The sequence below is a fragment of the Microtus oregoni genome, unplaced genomic scaffold, assembly GCF_018167655.1.
Source record: "Microtus oregoni isolate MIOR12 unplaced genomic scaffold, Mior012 000014F_ref0000157, whole genome shotgun sequence".
NCBI classification, from domain to species: domain Eukaryota; kingdom Metazoa; phylum Chordata; class Mammalia; order Rodentia; family Cricetidae; genus Microtus; species Microtus oregoni.
In genome coordinates, this window is record NW_024543073.1 from 9,369,140 (window position 1) to 9,386,902 (window position 17,763).

At 37.6% G+C, this 17,763-nt stretch overlaps 1 protein-coding gene across 4 annotated transcripts in view; it reads left to right on the forward strand.

The window, feature by feature from the left end:
* Ipo11 (importin 11) overlaps positions 1-17,763 on the forward strand; it is a 168,501-nt gene that overhangs the window by 90,788 nt on the left and 59,950 nt on the right. For all 4 annotated transcript variants that reach the window (XM_041663574.1, XM_041663576.1, XM_041663575.1 and 1 more), the window contains 3 exons: positions 12,886-12,981; positions 13,631-13,744; positions 16,879-17,000. In XM_041663574.1, coding sequence (XP_041519508.1) covers positions 12,886-12,981; positions 13,631-13,744; positions 16,879-17,000 — 332 coding nt within the window. The remainder of the gene's footprint in view (positions 1-12,885; positions 12,982-13,630; positions 13,745-16,878; positions 17,001-17,763) is intronic.

Below are 17,763 nucleotides of genomic sequence, written 5' to 3' on the forward strand. Positions count from 1 at the left end.
TTAAAGTATTTCATCTACTAGATACCTCTGTTTGTCTATAAGTTTCTGCATTACCCACAGGTCAGAATCCCTATGTGTAGATGGATATTTTTCTCTGTCCTGCCGGTCCCACTGGACCAGTTTCTCTCTGCACACCAGGGCCCCACAGCCGCTTATGAAATAAGCCCTTTGAGGCTTAATAACAGTTACAATTGTTTGGCCAATGGGTCAGGGTTCTTACTGGCTAGCTCTCTCTTATAAATTAACCCGTTTCTAGTAATCTGTGTATCACCATGTGATTGTGGCTTACCAATGATTCCCTGGCATCTTGCTTCCCTGGCAGCTACATGGTGTCCCCCAGACTCTGACTTCTCTCCCTATCTTTGTTTTGATTTCCCGCCTAGATATATTCTGCCTGGCCACTGGCTAAAACAGCTTTATTCATCAACCAATAAGAGAAACACATAGTCACAGTATACAGAAAGACATTGTATATCAAATATGTGCTTTATTTTCTCTGATTTTAAAGGCAGCATATTGATGCTTTTTTACATTAAAGATTTAGAGGCTTTGTATCAATCACACTGGTAGTTCACTTTGCCTGTGGCTTAGCTTCTCACCTGATCTGCTACTTAGAAGGCTCTTTACTATACTCTGGGCTGGGTTCTTTTGTTGTTGTTTTTCTTTTGTATATATGTACATAGGTGTATGTGTGTGCTGTATGTGTGTTGGGGATAGGCTTGTCAGAGGACAACTTGCTTGAGTTGGTGTGTGTCTTCTCCCATGTGGATCCAGGACATTTGACCATGTCTGAAAACACCTTTACTTGCCAAGCCATTTTGTAAGCCCATGAAATGAATTTTAGCAGCCTGTAGTTATATAGTACTTAAATTAAAACTGTGTTAATTATACTGAGTATATTCTAAGTGCTCAAGAAGAAAAAGCTTCTCTCTCACATTTAAGTACTTTCCAGATCATAACTGAATTGAAAGGATTTTTGTTTGTTTTTGTTATTATTTTCTAAGTAAAGCTTTTTTGCAATATTAGTAGTAAAGTAACTGTTGAAAGCTGACTTATGAATTATTTTTTTATGAGCATTGTAAAATTTCAGTAAGAAAGATTTCAGGGAGTTTTAAGAATACTGTTTTCTTATTGTTTGTTTATGATTAAACTCTTATAAAATAAGAGGACTGGTAGCATGACCAGTACTAGGTTAGAATATTGGCCTCACTCCTCACAAAAGTTACTGTCTTCATACTGTCTGTCTGTAGAACCAGGACAGCTTTGTCAACGAGAGAGAGAGAGAAAGAGAGAGAGAGAGAGAGAGAGAGACACTTAAAATGGTGCTTAGCATGTAATAAGCCAATAAAAATGTTAGCTATTTTTATCTAGTTACAAAGCTGTCTCATTCTCTAGTTAGTCTTTGTGGAAAAAAGAAAAGCAGTCAAGTATACTTGTAGACTAATTTTATTTAGTATTAGATTTCTGGCTGTAGAAAAATAAACCAAACCAAATGTTCTTTCTACATGATTTCTTTTTTTTTTTTAAATTTACTTATTTATTAAGGATTTCTGCCTCGTCCCCACAACCGCTTCCCATTTCCCTCCCCCTCCCCCGATCAAGTCCCCCTCCCTCATCTGCTCGAAGAGCAGTCAGGGTTCCCTGACCTGTGGGAAGCCCAAGGACCGGCCACCTCTATCCAGGTCTAGTAAGGTGAGCATCCAAACTGCCTAGGCTCCCACAAAGCCAGTACGTGCAGTAGGATCAAAAACCCACTGCAATTGTTCTTGAATTCTCAGTATTCCTCATTGTCCGCTGTGTTCAGCTAGTCCGGATTTATCCCATGCTTTTTCAGACCTAGGCCAGCTGGCCTTGGTGAGATCCCAATAGAACATCCCCATTGTCTTAGTGTGTGGGTGCACCCCTCGTGGTCCTGAGTTCCTTGCCCGTGCTCCGTCTCCTTCTGCTCCTGATTTGGACCTTGAGATTTCTGTCCGGTGCTCCCATGTGGGTCTCTGTCTCTGTCTCCTTTCATCGCCTGATGAAGGTTAATATTCATGAGGATGCCTATGTGTTTGTCTTTGGAATCACCTTCTTATTTAGCTTCTCTAGGAACATGAATTATAAACTCAATGTCCTTTATTTATGGCTAGAAACCAAATATGAGTGATTTCTTCTAAATAAGTATTTATTGAAAATAAGCCTTTGAGGGCCTGGTTGAAATTGCTGATCAAGGTAATAGCCCTTGCTACCAAACCTGATGACCTAAATTGGATCCTGAGGACCCACATGGTAGAGGAAGAGAACCCACTCTCCAGAATTGTCCTCTCACTTCCACGTATGTGTTGTTGCATGTGTGCACACACACAATAAGTAACGAAATAATAGATGAACCAAAAAGCAAAAATTGAAAAGCAATCTACTAAGTGAATTTGCCTTTTAATGTAAGGCTAGTAATATAGCAAAAATATATATTATTGACAATTGTGTATCTAACTGGTTCTTTAAAATTAATTGATTATTGCTTTTTCAGAATAGCACAATCTTTAAAAAAAATTGTTATAAAGAACTCCAAATATAAATACTAAACACTTGCTTCATAATTTTAGTAACAAATCTATTTATTTTTCATTGTGCTTGAAAATGGAAAAAGTAATGTCATCTATCTACTTCTTTTGTACTTTTTTGGTTGAATGAATCAATGCAGATAGTTATCTAAATATGGTAAAATTTTATAACATTTTATACAAAGTATAGATTAAAACAATTCAGTGCCAGCAGTGGATCCTAATACATTGTAAATACTTCAGTTATATATTGAGAACTTGATAATATGTGATTAATACTATTAAAAAATACATGGCTATAGTTGAACCTTTGTTTTGAAGTCACAGAAATGAATTGATTTAATAAATGAATGTTAAGTACTAAGAATATGCTACTTAGCACAAATAAATCTCTTGAGCTTTTGATGTAAAATGGTTTGTTTATTTTATCCCTGCATTTGTAGTCTGGAGTGTTCTCTTGGAGTGTTCTCTCTCCCTCTTTTCTGTTGTAAAGGGTCTCTTTATGTATACTTGGCTGTCTTGGAGTTTGGTATTTAAGCCAATCTGGCCATGAATTCCCCGAGATCCTCTTACCTCTGCCTCTCAAGTGCAGGACTTAAAGGTGTGTGCCACCATATCTGGCTAAATTCTCTTTCTTTATATAGCATGCTATATAACAGTCTTAATATATTTTTAGCTAAATGTCACCATTAGACTAATTTCTGATAATGTTTGCAAGTAGCTTTTTTGTTCTTTGAAGCAGAAAATCACAATTTTAAGAAAATTGGACAGAAGGACCAGTATTAGGAGTCAGTTATTTAGAGGAAAGGTAGACTTTACTCTTTAACTCAGTACAGATTATTTATATGGGCACAGTAGTATTCTAAAAAAATAATCAGATTGAAATTTTTAGCACTAGTTTGAGATGTGTTTGTACAAGTGTACCATTTTGAATTTGTATATCTTGTTTTTCATATCCATACCCATATACATTATTAAACCAACTTCATGTACTTCATTGTGATAAGGCTTATGATGAATTAACTACTTTATTTTTTTTCAATTATTTTGGTATTTTAAATTAACTATTTTGAATGTCTAGTAGATGACAGCACCATTTATGATGCCCTACTTATCTCTAAGCACATAGCAGGTAGAGTACATTTATTCTTCATGTAAATATGATGATAGTGCTGTTGTTTTTTTCATTTTTGCAGACAAAAAATAAAGAACAGAGTTAAATAAATGGTTTGTCCAAAGTCAGACAGCTAGTAGGTATTCGAGTCACGATATAGACATTCTTATGATGTTAAGAGCCACATTCTTAGTAATTTTTTTGTTAAGTGTGGGGCTAGATCAAGACTGTTTTAGGAAGAATTTAAAAACCTGCATTTTTGGTTTAAAAGCAATCTCTTGAAGGTATATGATGAAAATAAGTAGATTAAAAATGGAAGTGTAGCAAGTTCTATTTGTATTGGCACAATGCTGACTAAAAACACAGTCAGATGATTGAAGGCATGTTCAACCATGTGGTGAAATATTTTGCCAGTCTCAAATGAAGAAAACCTTCATAGCTCTACAGTGATTTTATTTTTTTGAGAATATAAGTCATAAATAGTCCAGAATTTTTTTTCTGTTTAAAGGGTGAAATGAAGTAGTGAACCAAATTAATAAAAGTACTTATCAAGCAGAAGTAAGAATAGTTGGAAGCTAGCATTTAGAGCAGTGTAGATGTTTTACATGATTTAACGTAATAAAAGGGCTAATCTCCAGTACTGTGAAAACACAGTAAAAATAATAAATCAAATTTTACAAGTTAGTAAAAACTTTTAAGAGAAAGTGTACGTATTTATTATAATATTGTGGCAATCACCTAAGAATATATCAAGTAACTTGATATATAGTAAGTGTAGTGGATATAATATAAAAGCCAGAAGAAAAAGAGCTATCAAATTGACATTTTGTAATGGCACTGCTTTTAATAATACTGCTATTATTTAAAAATTTAAAAATTTGAGACTCTATCCATATATGTAGATACATGTGGTAGAAACAAGGTTATTAAGATCTATAATTTTCATTACAAGAAATATAGAATTGTTCTGTGTGATTTCCCACGTGTATCTCAAATTCAACATGTCAAAACAGAGTACAATGTCATTGTTATTCTTGGTACCACAGTTCTGTTCAAACACAGGGCTGGGAAAAATGTAAGAATTGTGTATTTTGATCAACTTCTTTTTATGTTACCAGTTCTCCTTTTAAACCTTTCTTGTGACTACCTCAAAGTTAGACAGTGACATTTTTTCTACATAGTTTTTGTTGTTTTATTTTTGCAACAGGGTCTCACTATGAGCCCTAGCTGGCCTGAAACTGGCTGTGTAGAGCAGACTGACATTGAACTCACAGAGAGCTGCCTGTCTCTATATCAAGTGCTGGGACTAAAGGTGTGCGCCAGCATACCCAGCCCTCTGCAGAATACTTCAGGACCGTTACTTCTCTACCTGTGGTTCTGAGCCTCTTGACTTCAAAGACTTTTCCCTGAAGTATTTATTGCTTCTTTGTTCAATATTGGCTATAATTTATATGAAGACAATGTATAAATGATAGTGTTAGATTGTATTTAATTTATGTGAATGTTTTTATGGATGCATCATAATTATCTAAACACACACAGGGATAATTGTTAAAACTATGAGATTCCCATTCTGTTTATTTTCCAAAAACAAAGATGCAGTGATTCCTGTGAGTTCTTTAAGTTAACTTTAATATGCGTATTACAGGATTTTATTTAGTCAGCTAGACGGACAAGGCTCCTTTAAAAAGCCTTAGCCATGGGGCAAACTGTGGGGCCACTGGCAGTGGGACCAGGATTTATTCCTACTGCTTGTACTGGCTTTTTGGAACCCATTCTTTTTGGAGGGAGGGAGGGCCTTGGTCCTTCCTCAAAGCAATGTGCCTTACCCTCTATGAGGAGTGGATGGGGGGTAGTGGAGGGAACTGGAGGAGGGAGCGGAAATTGGGATTGGTATGTAAAATGAAAAAAGATGGCTTTTAAAAAAATGAAAAAATATAAAATAAGAAAGGCCTTAGCCACACCCTTGCCAGACATTTCTTCTAATTTAGGCTTATATAGGGATAACCACTGGTGTTGCTTGTAGCTGATTAGTTTATTTATTTCTTCATATTTGCAAACAATACTTTTGAACTATTTCCTCATGAGTTATTTTATTTTATTGTTGTTTGGAAAGAGCTTTTATGGCATTAATAGCCACCATGAACTGCTCAGGTCACTCTTTGTTTTTATTGCTTTATAAATAATACCATTCAAAAATTTCCACTTCCTCTCTTCCTCCCATTTCCCTCCTGCTCCCCCACTCACCCTCCCCCTTCCCCCAGTCCTAAGAGAAGGCAGGGTACCCTGCCCTGTGGGAAGTCCAAGCCCCCCCCCCCCCCCCCCCCCCCCGCCATCCAGGCTTAGGAAGATGCCAGACCATGCAGTAGAGACAAATCCCAGTGCCATTATCATTGGCTTCTCAGTCAGCCCCCATTACCAGCCACATTAAGAGAGTCCGGTTTGATCACATGCTCATTCAGTTCCAGTCCAGCTGACTTTGGTGAGCTTCCATTAGACCAAACACACTGTCTCAGTGGGTGGATCAACCCCTCACGGTCCTGACTTCCTTCTGCTCTTCAACTGGATCTTGGGAGCTCAGTCCAGTGTTCCCATGTGGGTCTCTGTCTCTATCTCCCATCTGTCGCCAGATGAAGGTTCTATGGTGATATTCAAGAAAGTCGTCAGTCTGACTATGGGACAAGGCCAGTTCAGGCACCCTCTCCTCTACTTCCCAAGGACCTAGCTGGGGGAATCCCCGTGGGCACCTGGGATCCCCTCTATAGCCAGGCCTCTTGCCAACCCTAAAATGGTTCCCTTAATGAAGATACCTTCTTCCCTATTCCCATATCCACCCTTCCTCCATCTCAACCATCCTACTCCCCCAAGGTCTCCCCAATCCTCTCCTTCCTCTCCTTCTCCCTTCTCTCTCCCCATCTCCCCTTCCTCCCACCCCACCCATACCGCCGTGCTCCCAACTTTTGCTGGAAATCTTATCTACTTCCAAGATCCAGGAGGATAAATATATGTTTTTCTTTGGGTTCACCTTCTTATTTAGCTTCTCTAGGATCACAAACTATAGGCTCAATGTCCATTGTTTATGGCTAGAATCTACTAATGAGTGAGTACATACCATATTCATATTTTTGGGTCTGGGTTATCTCACTCAGGATAGTGTTTACTAGTTCCATCCATTTGCATGCAAAATTCAAGAAGTCATTGTTTTTTACCGCTGAGTAGTACTCTAATGTGTATATATTCCACACTTTCTTTATCCATTCTTCCATTGAGGGGCATCTAGGTTGTTTCCAGGTTCTGGCTATTACAAACAATGCTGCTATGAATATCGTTGAACAAATGCTTTTGTAGTATGATTGGGCATCTCTTGGGTATATTCCCAAGAGTGGTATTGCTGGATCCTGAGGTAGGTTGACTCCCTGTTTCCTGAGAAACCGCCACACTGTTTTCCAAAGTGGTTGCACAAGTTTGCATTCTCACCAACAATGGATGAGTGTTCCCCTTACTCCACATCCTCTCCAGCATAGGTTATCATAGGTGGTTTTGATTTTAGCTATTCTGACAGGTATAGGAGGGTATCTCAAAGTTGTTTTGATTTGCATTTCCCTGATCACTAAGGAAGTTTCGCATGTCCTTAAGTATCTTTTGGCCATTTGAAGTTCTTCAGTTGAGAATTCTCTGTTCAGTTCAGTACCCCCATTTTTTTAATTGGGTTATTTAGAATTTTAATGTCTAGTTTCTTGAGTTCTTTATATATTTTGGAGATCAGATCTTTGTCTGATGTGGGGTTTGTGAAGATCTTCTCTTTTTCAGTAGGTTGCCTTTTTGTCTTAATGACAGTGCCCTTTGCTTTATAGAAGCTTCTCAGTTTCAGGAGGTCCCATTTATTCATTGTTGCTCTCATTGTCTGTGCTACTGGGGTTATATGTAGGAAGTGGTCTCCTGTGCAGGCTACTTCCCACTTTCTCTTCCATCAGGTTTAGTGTGGTCAGATTTATATTGAGGTTTTTAATCCATTTGGAATTGAATTTTGTGCATGGTGATAGATATGGATCTATTTTCATTTTTCTACAGGTTGACATCCAGTTATGCCAGCACCATTTGTTGAAGATGCATTCTTCCTTCCATTGTATATTTTAGCTCCTTTGTCAAAAATCAGGTGTTCATAGGTTTGTGGATTAATATCCGGGTCTTCAATTCGATTCCATTGGTCAATATCTGTTTTTTTGCCAATACCAAGCTATTTTCATTACTGTAGCTCTATAATAGAGTTTGAAATCAGGGATGGTAGTGCCTCTGGAAGTTCCTTATTGTATAGGATTGTTTTGTCTATCCTGAGTTTTCTTGTTTTTCCATATAAAGTTGATTATTGTTCTCTCAAGGTCTGTGAAGAATTCTGATGGGATTTTGATGGGGATTGCATTGAATCTATAGATTGCCTTTGTTAGAACTGCCATTTTTACTATGTTGATCCTACTAATCCAAGAGCATGGGCGATCCATCCATTTTCTGGTATCCTCTTCAATTTCTTTCTTCAAAGACTTAAAGTTCTTGTCAAATAGATCTTTTACTTCTTTGGTTAGTGTTACCCCAAGATACTTTATGCTATTTGTGGCTCTTGTGAAAGGTGATGTTTCTCTGATTTCCCTCTCTACTTCTTATCCTTTGTGTATAGGAGGGCTACTGATTTTTTTGAGTTGATCTTGTATCTTGCCACATCATTGAAGGTATTTAACAGCTGAAGGAGTTCACTGGTAGAGTTTTTGGGGCCACTTATGTACATTATAATATCATCTGCAAATAACGAAAGTTTGACTTCTTTCTTTTCAATTGAAATCCCTTGATCCCATTATGTTGTCTTATTGCTATTGCTAGAACTTCAAGCACTATATTGAAGAGATATGGAGAGTGTGGGCAGCCTTGTCTTGTTCCTGATTTTAGTGGAATGGCTTTGAGTTTCTCTCCATTTAATTTGATGTTAGCTGTCGGCTTGCTGTATATTGCTTTTATTATATTTAGGTATGATCCTTGTATCCCTAATCTCTCCAAGACCTTTATCAGAAAGGGCTGTTTAATTTTGTCAAATGCTTTTTCGACATCTAATGAAATGATCATATGGGTTTTTTTCTTTCAGTTTATTTATATGATGGATTACATCGATAGATTTTCGTATGTTGAACCAGCCCTGCATCTCTGCAATGAAGCCTACTTGATCATAATGGATGATTTTTTTTTTGATGTGTTCTTGGATTCGGTTTGCTAGTATTTTATTGAGAATTTTTCATTGATGTTCATGAGTGAGTTTGGTCTGTAATTCTCTTTCTCGGTTGAGTCTTTGTGTGATTTTGGTATCAGGGTAATTGTAGCTTCTTAAAAAGAGTTTGGCAATGATTCTTCTGTTTCTATTATGTGAAACACATTAAGGAATATAGGTATTAGCTCTTCTTGGAAGTTCTCGTAGATTTCTGCATTAAAATCTGGTCCTGTGCTTTTTTGGGTTGGGAGGTTTTTGATGACAGCTTCTATTTCCTCGCGACTTATAGGTCTATTTAAATTGTTCACCTGGTCTTGATTTAATTTTGGTATTTGGTGCTTATCTAAAAAAATGTCCATTTCTTTTACATTTTTCAATTTTGTGGCATACAGGCTTTTGTAGTAAGACCTAATGATTCTCTGAATTTCCTCAGTGTCTGTTGTTATATCCCCCTTTTCATTTCTGATCTTGTTAATTTGAGTGTTCTTTCTCTGCCTTTTGATTAGTTTGGATAGGGGTTTGTCAATCTTGTTGATTTTTTTTTTTCAAAGAACCAGCTCTTTGGTTTCATTGATTCTTTGGATTGTTTTATGTGTTTCTATTTTGTTGATTTCAGCCCTCAGTTTGATTATTTCCCATCTTCTACTCCTCCTGGGTGAGTCTGCTTTTTTTTCTAGAGCTTTCAGGTGTGATTTTTAGTCTCTAATGTGAGCTTTCTCTGTTTTCTTTATGTGGGCACTTGGTGCTATGTACTTTCCTCTTAGCACTGCTTTCATAGTGTCCCATAGGTTTGGGTATGTTGTGTCTTTATTTTCGTTGAATTCAAGGAAGTCTTTAATTTCTTTATTTCTTCCTTGACCCAGGGGTGGTTCAGTAGTTGACTGTTCAGTTTCCATGAGTTTGTAGACTTTCTGGGAGTGGAATTGTTGTTAAATTCTAATTTTATTCAATGGTGATCTGATAAGACATAGGTGGTTACTACAGTTTTTTTTGTATCTGTGGATTCTTGCTTTGTTACCGTGTATGTGTGTGATCATTTTTCGAGAAGGTTCCATGAGATGCTGAGAAGAAGGTATATTCTTTCCTGTTTGGGTGGAATGTTCTATAGATGCCTGTTAAGTACATTTGATTCATTAAATCTGTTATTTCTCTATTAAGTTTCTGTCTGGTTGACCTGTCCATTGGTGAGAGAGGAGTGTTGAAATCTCCTACTATTAGTGTGTGGGGTTTGATGTGTGATTTGAATTCTGGTAATGTTTCTTTTACATATGTGGGTGCTTTTAATTAGGGGCATAGATATTCAGGATTGAGACTTCATCCTGATGAATTGTTCCTGTTATGAGTATAAAGTGTCCTTCTCCATTTCTTCTGATTGATTTTAGTTTGAAATAAATTTTGGTAGATATTAATATTGCCACACTTGCTTGTTTCTTAGGTCTGTTTGATTGGAAAACCTTTTCCCAACCCTTTACTCTGAGGTAGTGTCTGTCTTTGAGGTTGAGGTATGTTTCTTGTAAACAGTAGAATGTTGGATCCTGTTTTTGTATCCATTCTCTTATCCTGTGCCTTTTCATAGGTGATTGGGATAGGGTAAATAAAGAAAGCCAGTATCCAGGAAGATGCCCCGCTAGATGGCCAGAAAAGTTTAGGTAATTGGAGGGGGTCTGGACTCCATTCCCCGAGATTGTTCGGCTGGGCAGCCACTCACTCACCACTCTGGATGGATTTCCTCATTATAGGAGCAGGGCCTCTTTCCCTCATGAGTTATTAATGATAGAATATATTTATGACTTTTTTTCACCTCCATCCAGGTAAAGTTAATTCATGTTTCTTGCTAGATCTGTATTTAGTATTTTAGATGTTTTTCTGCTCAAAGTGAGATGTGTAATTAGTGGTGATTATTGTCTCCCATATAACTCGACCTTTTGAATTCTGGGAGATTAGCAAAGATCCTTTTTTAATATAGATTTTGGTCAACCTGTGACAGATGCTTCAGCTTTGTATGTTTTAGATACAACAGCTATTGGTTACTTTACTATCCTTGAAAATCTGTCTTCCAGGGCTCATTGATGTCTCCTCTCAGCCCCTTCTTTAATAGAGTGTGGCCTTTCTCGTATTCTGTGTTCTGAAACTTTACTGAGCCTGAGTTATTTTTTTTATATGTGGGATAAATATATAATGTGTCCCTTTAGTTCTAGACTCAGTCTCACATAATAGTCTCTATATATTCATTGGTCTTTGGACACGTGGAGTTTTCAGTGGACTTTCCTCCAGTATTCTTTTCTTCTTCCTTTTTAGTCTTTATTGTCTTTCATCTTATGTTAGCTTTGCCTTTCTCCTTTCCAAAGGTGTATGGTTCTGCTCTTTTGCTGTGCTTTTTAGATGGCAGAAGTGAAGAAGTGGTGTATGATGTGCCTCTGGGCGTTTCTTAGCCCCTTAGTATTTAGCTTTTCCTGAGCTTGATGAGTCACTAAAGTAAAATATATATGCATTATTCCCGATAACTTATTGGTAAATCTAAAGGTAGATTCATTTTTTTTCTTTTTTTTTTTATTGCGAAAAGAAGAAAAAAAAACATAAACAAAAAACAAGTTTCCCCCTCCTCCCAGCCTCCCATTTCCCTTCCCCTCCTCCCACCCTTCTCCCCCTCCTCCCACCCTTCTCCCCCTCCCCCCACTCCTCTCCCCCTCCCTCTCCAGTCCACAGAGCAGTCCGGGTTCCCTGCCCTGTGTTAAGTCCTAGGTCCTCCCCCCTCCGTCCATATCTAGGAAGGTGAACATCCAAACTGGCTAGGCTCCCACAAAGCCAGCACATTAAGTAGGATCAAAACCCCCTGCCATTGTCCTTGGTGTCTCATCAGCCCTCATTGTTCGCCATGTTCAGAGAGTCCGGTTTTATCCCATGCTTTTTCGGTCACAGTCCAGCTGGCCTTGGTGAGCTCCCTGTAGATCAGCTCCACTGTCTCAGTGGGTGGATGGGTACCCTCATCCATTGCTGGTGGGAATGCAATCTTGTGCAACCACTGTGGAAGTCAGTGTTTCGGTTTCTCAGGAAATTCGGGATCAACTTACCCCTGGACCCAGCAATACCACTCTTGGGAATATACCCAAGAGATGCTCTATCAAATGACAAAAGCATTTGTTCAACTATGCTCATAGCAGTATTATTTGTAATAGCCAGAACCTGGAAACAACCTAGATGCCCTTCAATGGAAGAATGGATGAAGAAAGTATGGAATATATACACGCTAGAGTACTACGCTGCGGTAAAAAACAATGACTTCTCGAATTTTGCATGCAAATGGATGGAAATAGAAAACACTATCCTGAGTGAGGTGTCCCAGACCCAAAAAGATGAATATGGGATGTACTCACTCATAATTGGTTTCTAGCCATAAATAAGGTTGATTCATTTTTAGCAGTAATGGTATCATAACCAGTTTTTCCACTAAAAAAAAAACCTTTTTTTGGTTGGGTGTGATGAGACACATCTGTTAATTCTAATATTCAAGAGGCAGAGGCAGAATCAATAATTTGAAGGTGTCTTGGCCTACATAGCAAGATCCTGTCTCAAAGAGCCAGAGAAACAAAAACAAACCAATCAGAGCTAAATATAACAAAACTCAACACCACTACAGAAGAGTGATTGAGATGTCTTTTGCTGCATTTGTTTGTGGGGCATTTTAAGGATGTGTGTTTATAATGCAGTGGTCAGAACTTCTTAAACTACATGTGTTACGAGAGTATGATTAAATGTGATTGTAAAGTGTATTGCTGTACCTAAAACCTGTTTATTTTATATCAAATTATAATTTTTAATAGATTATTTTGTGGAAGTTTGTCTAGTGTCAGAAAATTGCATATCTCATGTGCTTTCAAGTTTCTTCTGTTACTTATTGACTTTTACTAATCTGTTTTTGATATGAAACAATGAATTGTACTGTTGAATATTACTATGTGTCTTTCTGGTTTTAGGTTTTGGAAAATACCTTTAAAGTGAATCCAGTATTAGGCCCACAGATGTTTCAACCAATTCTGCCCTATGTTTTCAGAGGTGTTATTGAAGGCGAGGTAAGATTCCTTTAAGCTTCTGGGGATAACATTGTACTCCAGGTTGTAGCTTTAATTATTCTTCTTTTGCATAGGAAAAACTATCTTTTTCTCATTGATAATTGTGAAAGAAAAGGTTTATTACTGGATCATATTTAATTGGTTAAAATTTGAGGATAGTTACAAAATTTGCCATTTGTTTTCTTGTATAAAAAGTATAGATTTTTGTGTCTGTTTTAGTGTAGGATGAGTGTGTATGCACGTGCGCGCGTGTGTGTGTGCGTGTGTGTGCGTGTGTGGCTTGTGAACGAGCTCTCATCTTTATGCTTGTACAGCAGACAATTTACCCAGTGAATTATCTGTCCAGTCCCTAATTTCAGCTCCTAAATAATCTGTGTAACAATAAGTAGTAGTGATATAAATATTCATAAATAAATTATACATTATAAATATATAACACACATATAGTCTATAATTATTTAGAAAATTTTTAAGAAGTCAAGAAATATTGATAGTTGATGCTGCATAGAGCAACACAAAGGAGGATGTCAGTTTATATCCCTGAAGGAGAATGTTATTTTTATTCTGTTTGTACTGTATTATTGATTTTTTTTTCAGGTATACCCATTTTTTAACATGATTTTATATGCCTGGTATTTTAATTGTGCAGAGGTATCCAGTAGTGATGTCCGTCTATCTTGCTGTTATGGGTCGAGTGTTACTACAAAATGCCAGTTTCTTTTCTTCACTTCTAAATGAGATGGGCCGTGAATTTAATCAGGAGGTAAGAATCTGCATACTTAAATTAAAAAAAATTATATAAGACTGCATATTTAAATTTTTTATTTAAAAGTTTTTGTTTTCATTTTACCTACTAACCACAGTTCCCTCGGCCTCCCCTCCTCCTTCTTCCACTCACTTTTCTCCCCCTATCCACTCCTCAGAAATGGTGAGACTTTTCTGGGGAATCAGCAGAGTCTGCAATATCAAGTTGAGACAGGACCAAGCCCCTCCCCCTGTATCAAGGCTGAGCAAGGTAGCCATCCATAAGGAATGTACTCCAAAAAGCCAGTTCATGCACTAGGGATAAATCCTGGTCCCACTGCTAGTGGACCCACAGATTGCCTAAGCGACAGAACTGTTACCCACATTCAGAAGGCATAGTTCAGTCCTAGTTAGGTTTCCCAGCTCTCATTCCAGAGTCAGCGAGCTTCCCTATCTCGGGTCAACTGTCTCTGTGGGTTTTCCCATCACGATCTTGACCCTTTTTGCTAGTATAATCCCTCCTTCCTCTCTTTAAATGAACTCTTGGAGCTCAGCCCAGTGCTTAGCTGTGGATCTCTGCATCTGCTACCATCAGGTACTGGATGAAGGTTCTGTGATGACTATTGGGGTGATCACCAATCTAATTACAGGAAATGGGCAGTTCAGGCACCCTCTCCACTATTGCCAGGAGTCTTAGCTGGGATCATCCTCCCCTAGGAGTTTCCCTAGCACCAGATTTCTCCATAACCCCATAAAGGCTCCCTCTATCAAGATAGCTCTTTCATTGCTCTCCCTCTCTATCCCTCCCCCAATTCAACCTTCCTGTTCTTTCATGTTCTTCTGTTACCTCCTCTTCACCCCCTCCCCATACATTTCAGTTTACTTTGGAGATCTTATCTATTTCTCCTTCCCAGGGGCATCCATGCCTGTCTCTCTTAGGCTCCCCTTGTTACCTAGCTTCTCAGGGGTATGAATTGTATCCTGGCTATCCTGGTGACATGGGGGAATTGAGTAATTGTGACAGGGGCTACAGTGCCCCACAAAGCTGAAATGTATGTTACTTCACCCTTTACTAGAAAAAGTTGCTGACTCCTCATATCCAAATTGCTTATTGAGTAAGCTCCCTGCTGTGCAGTTGACTATTAAAGTTGGTGTTTATTAAATATTTTATAATAAATAGAATGTGTTTAAATAAAATTACATTGAAATATTTGGGTTTGCTGATTCAATTTTTATTAAATTTGGTCTATCAAGTTAGCCTCATTTTTATCAGTTACTTTATCTTTTCATTATTTGTTTTTGAAATAATGTCTTGCTCTGTGGACGACTAACAAATTCGTAGGCTAGTCTAGTCTCAAATGCACAACTCTACTGCCTCAACTCTCAAGTGCAAGACTATGGGCGTGAGCCACTACACCTGGCCTATTAATTATACTTGAAAACTAAGACTCATAGTTACTTTTACAATAGTGTGATTTGCTTTTTAAATTTTGCTTACCATATATTCCTGTAAACATCTTCACAGCATTTGGACCATTTTTTTCCAAATTAGATATGAAGACATGGTAGTTATAAACCAGACTGTCTGGATCCAATGCCATAGTAATAGTCTTACAGTGCTCTAGACTAAAACCATCCCAACTGTCCTAGTTAGGAAGTGATTAGGTTTAAACAAAATCATATGAATTCATGTCCTAATACTTTAGTAACTATTAAAAATAACATACAAGGCCTAGAGAGTTGGCTCAGTGGTTAAGAATGCATACTGTTCTTGCTGAGGACCTGAGTTCAGTTTCCATCACCCACACTAGTGGCTCACAACTGTCTATAACTCCAACTCTGGGGAATCCAGGACCCTTTCCTGGCATACATGTACACAAACCCCCACACAGACACATGCATGCCTACATGGGTAAAAATCTTTTAAAAATACATAGAAATCCAATGTCGTGTTTAATTCCACTTTTAAGTGTAAAATTGCTGACAAATGGAAGTAAAGTTTGCCTGTTGGATAAGTCTCAAATTTTTAAATGATAATATTGTGTAAGATATATGCGCCTTAATTTCCTGTTCCACCTGACTCTGGGTTGTACTTTAAGCATGGGCATTAAGAAGAGGATTGCAATGCTAGAACTAGGAACTGAGCTGAGCTGAGTTCTTGAAGCACCTTGTGAAATGTTGCTGTTTCAATAATTTTAAATGTTCCTTGAGTTCACTGTACCATCTCAGGTTTAAAACATAGGGAGCTCAAATGTAAAAAGATTTTAAACTATTAACTGCTTGCCTGTTAGAAAGTGTGACTGTTAACTAGGATCTTATAGTAGAGAAGAATGGAATCTAAGGTTGATTTTATGTGACTGGATTTTTAAGGTAGAGGTTTGACATTAAATATTTATTTCTCTAAAGGTGATAGAACTATAAAAGTATTTATAAATAAACCCAATAAAATAAATCATTTAATGTACATGATCAGTTTTCTTGATCTTTACTGGAGAGAGAGGGGCGTCTGTCAATGGGCAGCTCACTGTGAATTTTAACTCTACAAGCCCCTTTCTCAGCAGTATCTACCCTAGTGTTGGGGCACGCCAGGAGCATCTTTGCCTGGCTTAGTCAGCACCCTGATCCAGTCATCCCTGCCATTCTGTACTTTGTGCTTAGTGTACCTTTAGTGTTTTTCTAGCTGTTACGGGGAATCATTTACTTCTTCTTCTTCTTTTTTTTTTTTTTTTTTTTGAGATTCAGCCTGTTGGGATTGCTGCTAGTCTGGTTCTTTGAGAGGAGCTTTAGCAAATCAGACTGGCAAATTACAGAACACTAAAGAGTAATCATTCAACTGAAAAAAAAAAATCAACTATCATTTAAATACAAACATGTGTCCTTTTTCCAGTGTTCCAGGAAAAATGGCCTTTATTGATTTATTAAATAATGTTACTCATTGGCTACATAGAGGTTTTTAATACATTTATTTGTCTCTCATGATCAGCTGGAGTCAATTTTGGTTTTTCTTATTCTCCAGAACAAAGCTTGTCTCAAATTCCATCAGTTTTGTGTTTGTGTAATTGAACTTTAACCATGTCTTAGGTTTTAGATGTTAGCAGCACTTACTTATGTGTAAATAACATTTCAAATATTGAGATGTTTTTTTTCTTCCAGATGGACCAGCTTTTAGGAAATGTGATTGAAATGTGGGTTGATCGATTGGACAACATTACGCAGCCTGAAAGGAAGAAGCTTTCAGCCTTGGCTTTGCTCTCGCTTCTGCCTTCTGATAACAGGTAAAGAATGGCAGGTCCGTTCTCCTTTTCTTTCTTTCACACACACACATACACACATGGATATATATGCACATATATATTATATATTTATGTTTATGATCATTTTGCCTGCGTATGTGTCTGTGCATCATGTGTGTGATACTCTTGGAGGCCAGAAGAGGGTGTGGGTTCTAGGAATCCAGGTCCTCTGGAAGAGCAGCTTGTGCTATTAAACACTGAGCCATCTTTCCAACCTAAAGCTGGTTTCTTTTAAAGCATAGTTTGGTGTGGTCTGTTATACCTATAATCCCAGCATTCTGGAGGCTAAGGCAGCCAGGGTTATAGCAAGAATACCATAAAGGAACAAAGGAGTAAATAATAAAATAATTATTCAGGTGTCTTTGAGTGTCCAAGATGCATGCTTGCTGAGCCCAAAGTTGAGTGTTAAGCGCAGATGGCAAGTTCTCAGGGGTTTTTTGTTTGTTTGTTTGTGTTTTGTTTTTGTTTTTTTGGCTATCTTCACTGTTGAAGCAATTCTACAAGGAAACGCCCACTCCCATATTTAGTTTGAATTTTTAAAGTCATAAAAGCAGTTCTGTAGACTTGATAATGTATGAGAAAGATGATTTTAATATCCTAGATCTTTATAGTTTAGGGAATTTCTAAAGAATCATTGCCTAATAATGAATTAATGGCATGAGTCCACTGTTTTATTTTTGGTTTTTTTTTTTGCAGTTGTTCAGTACAACTTCCTGTGTCCCTTCTATTTTAACAGTTTCGTAGC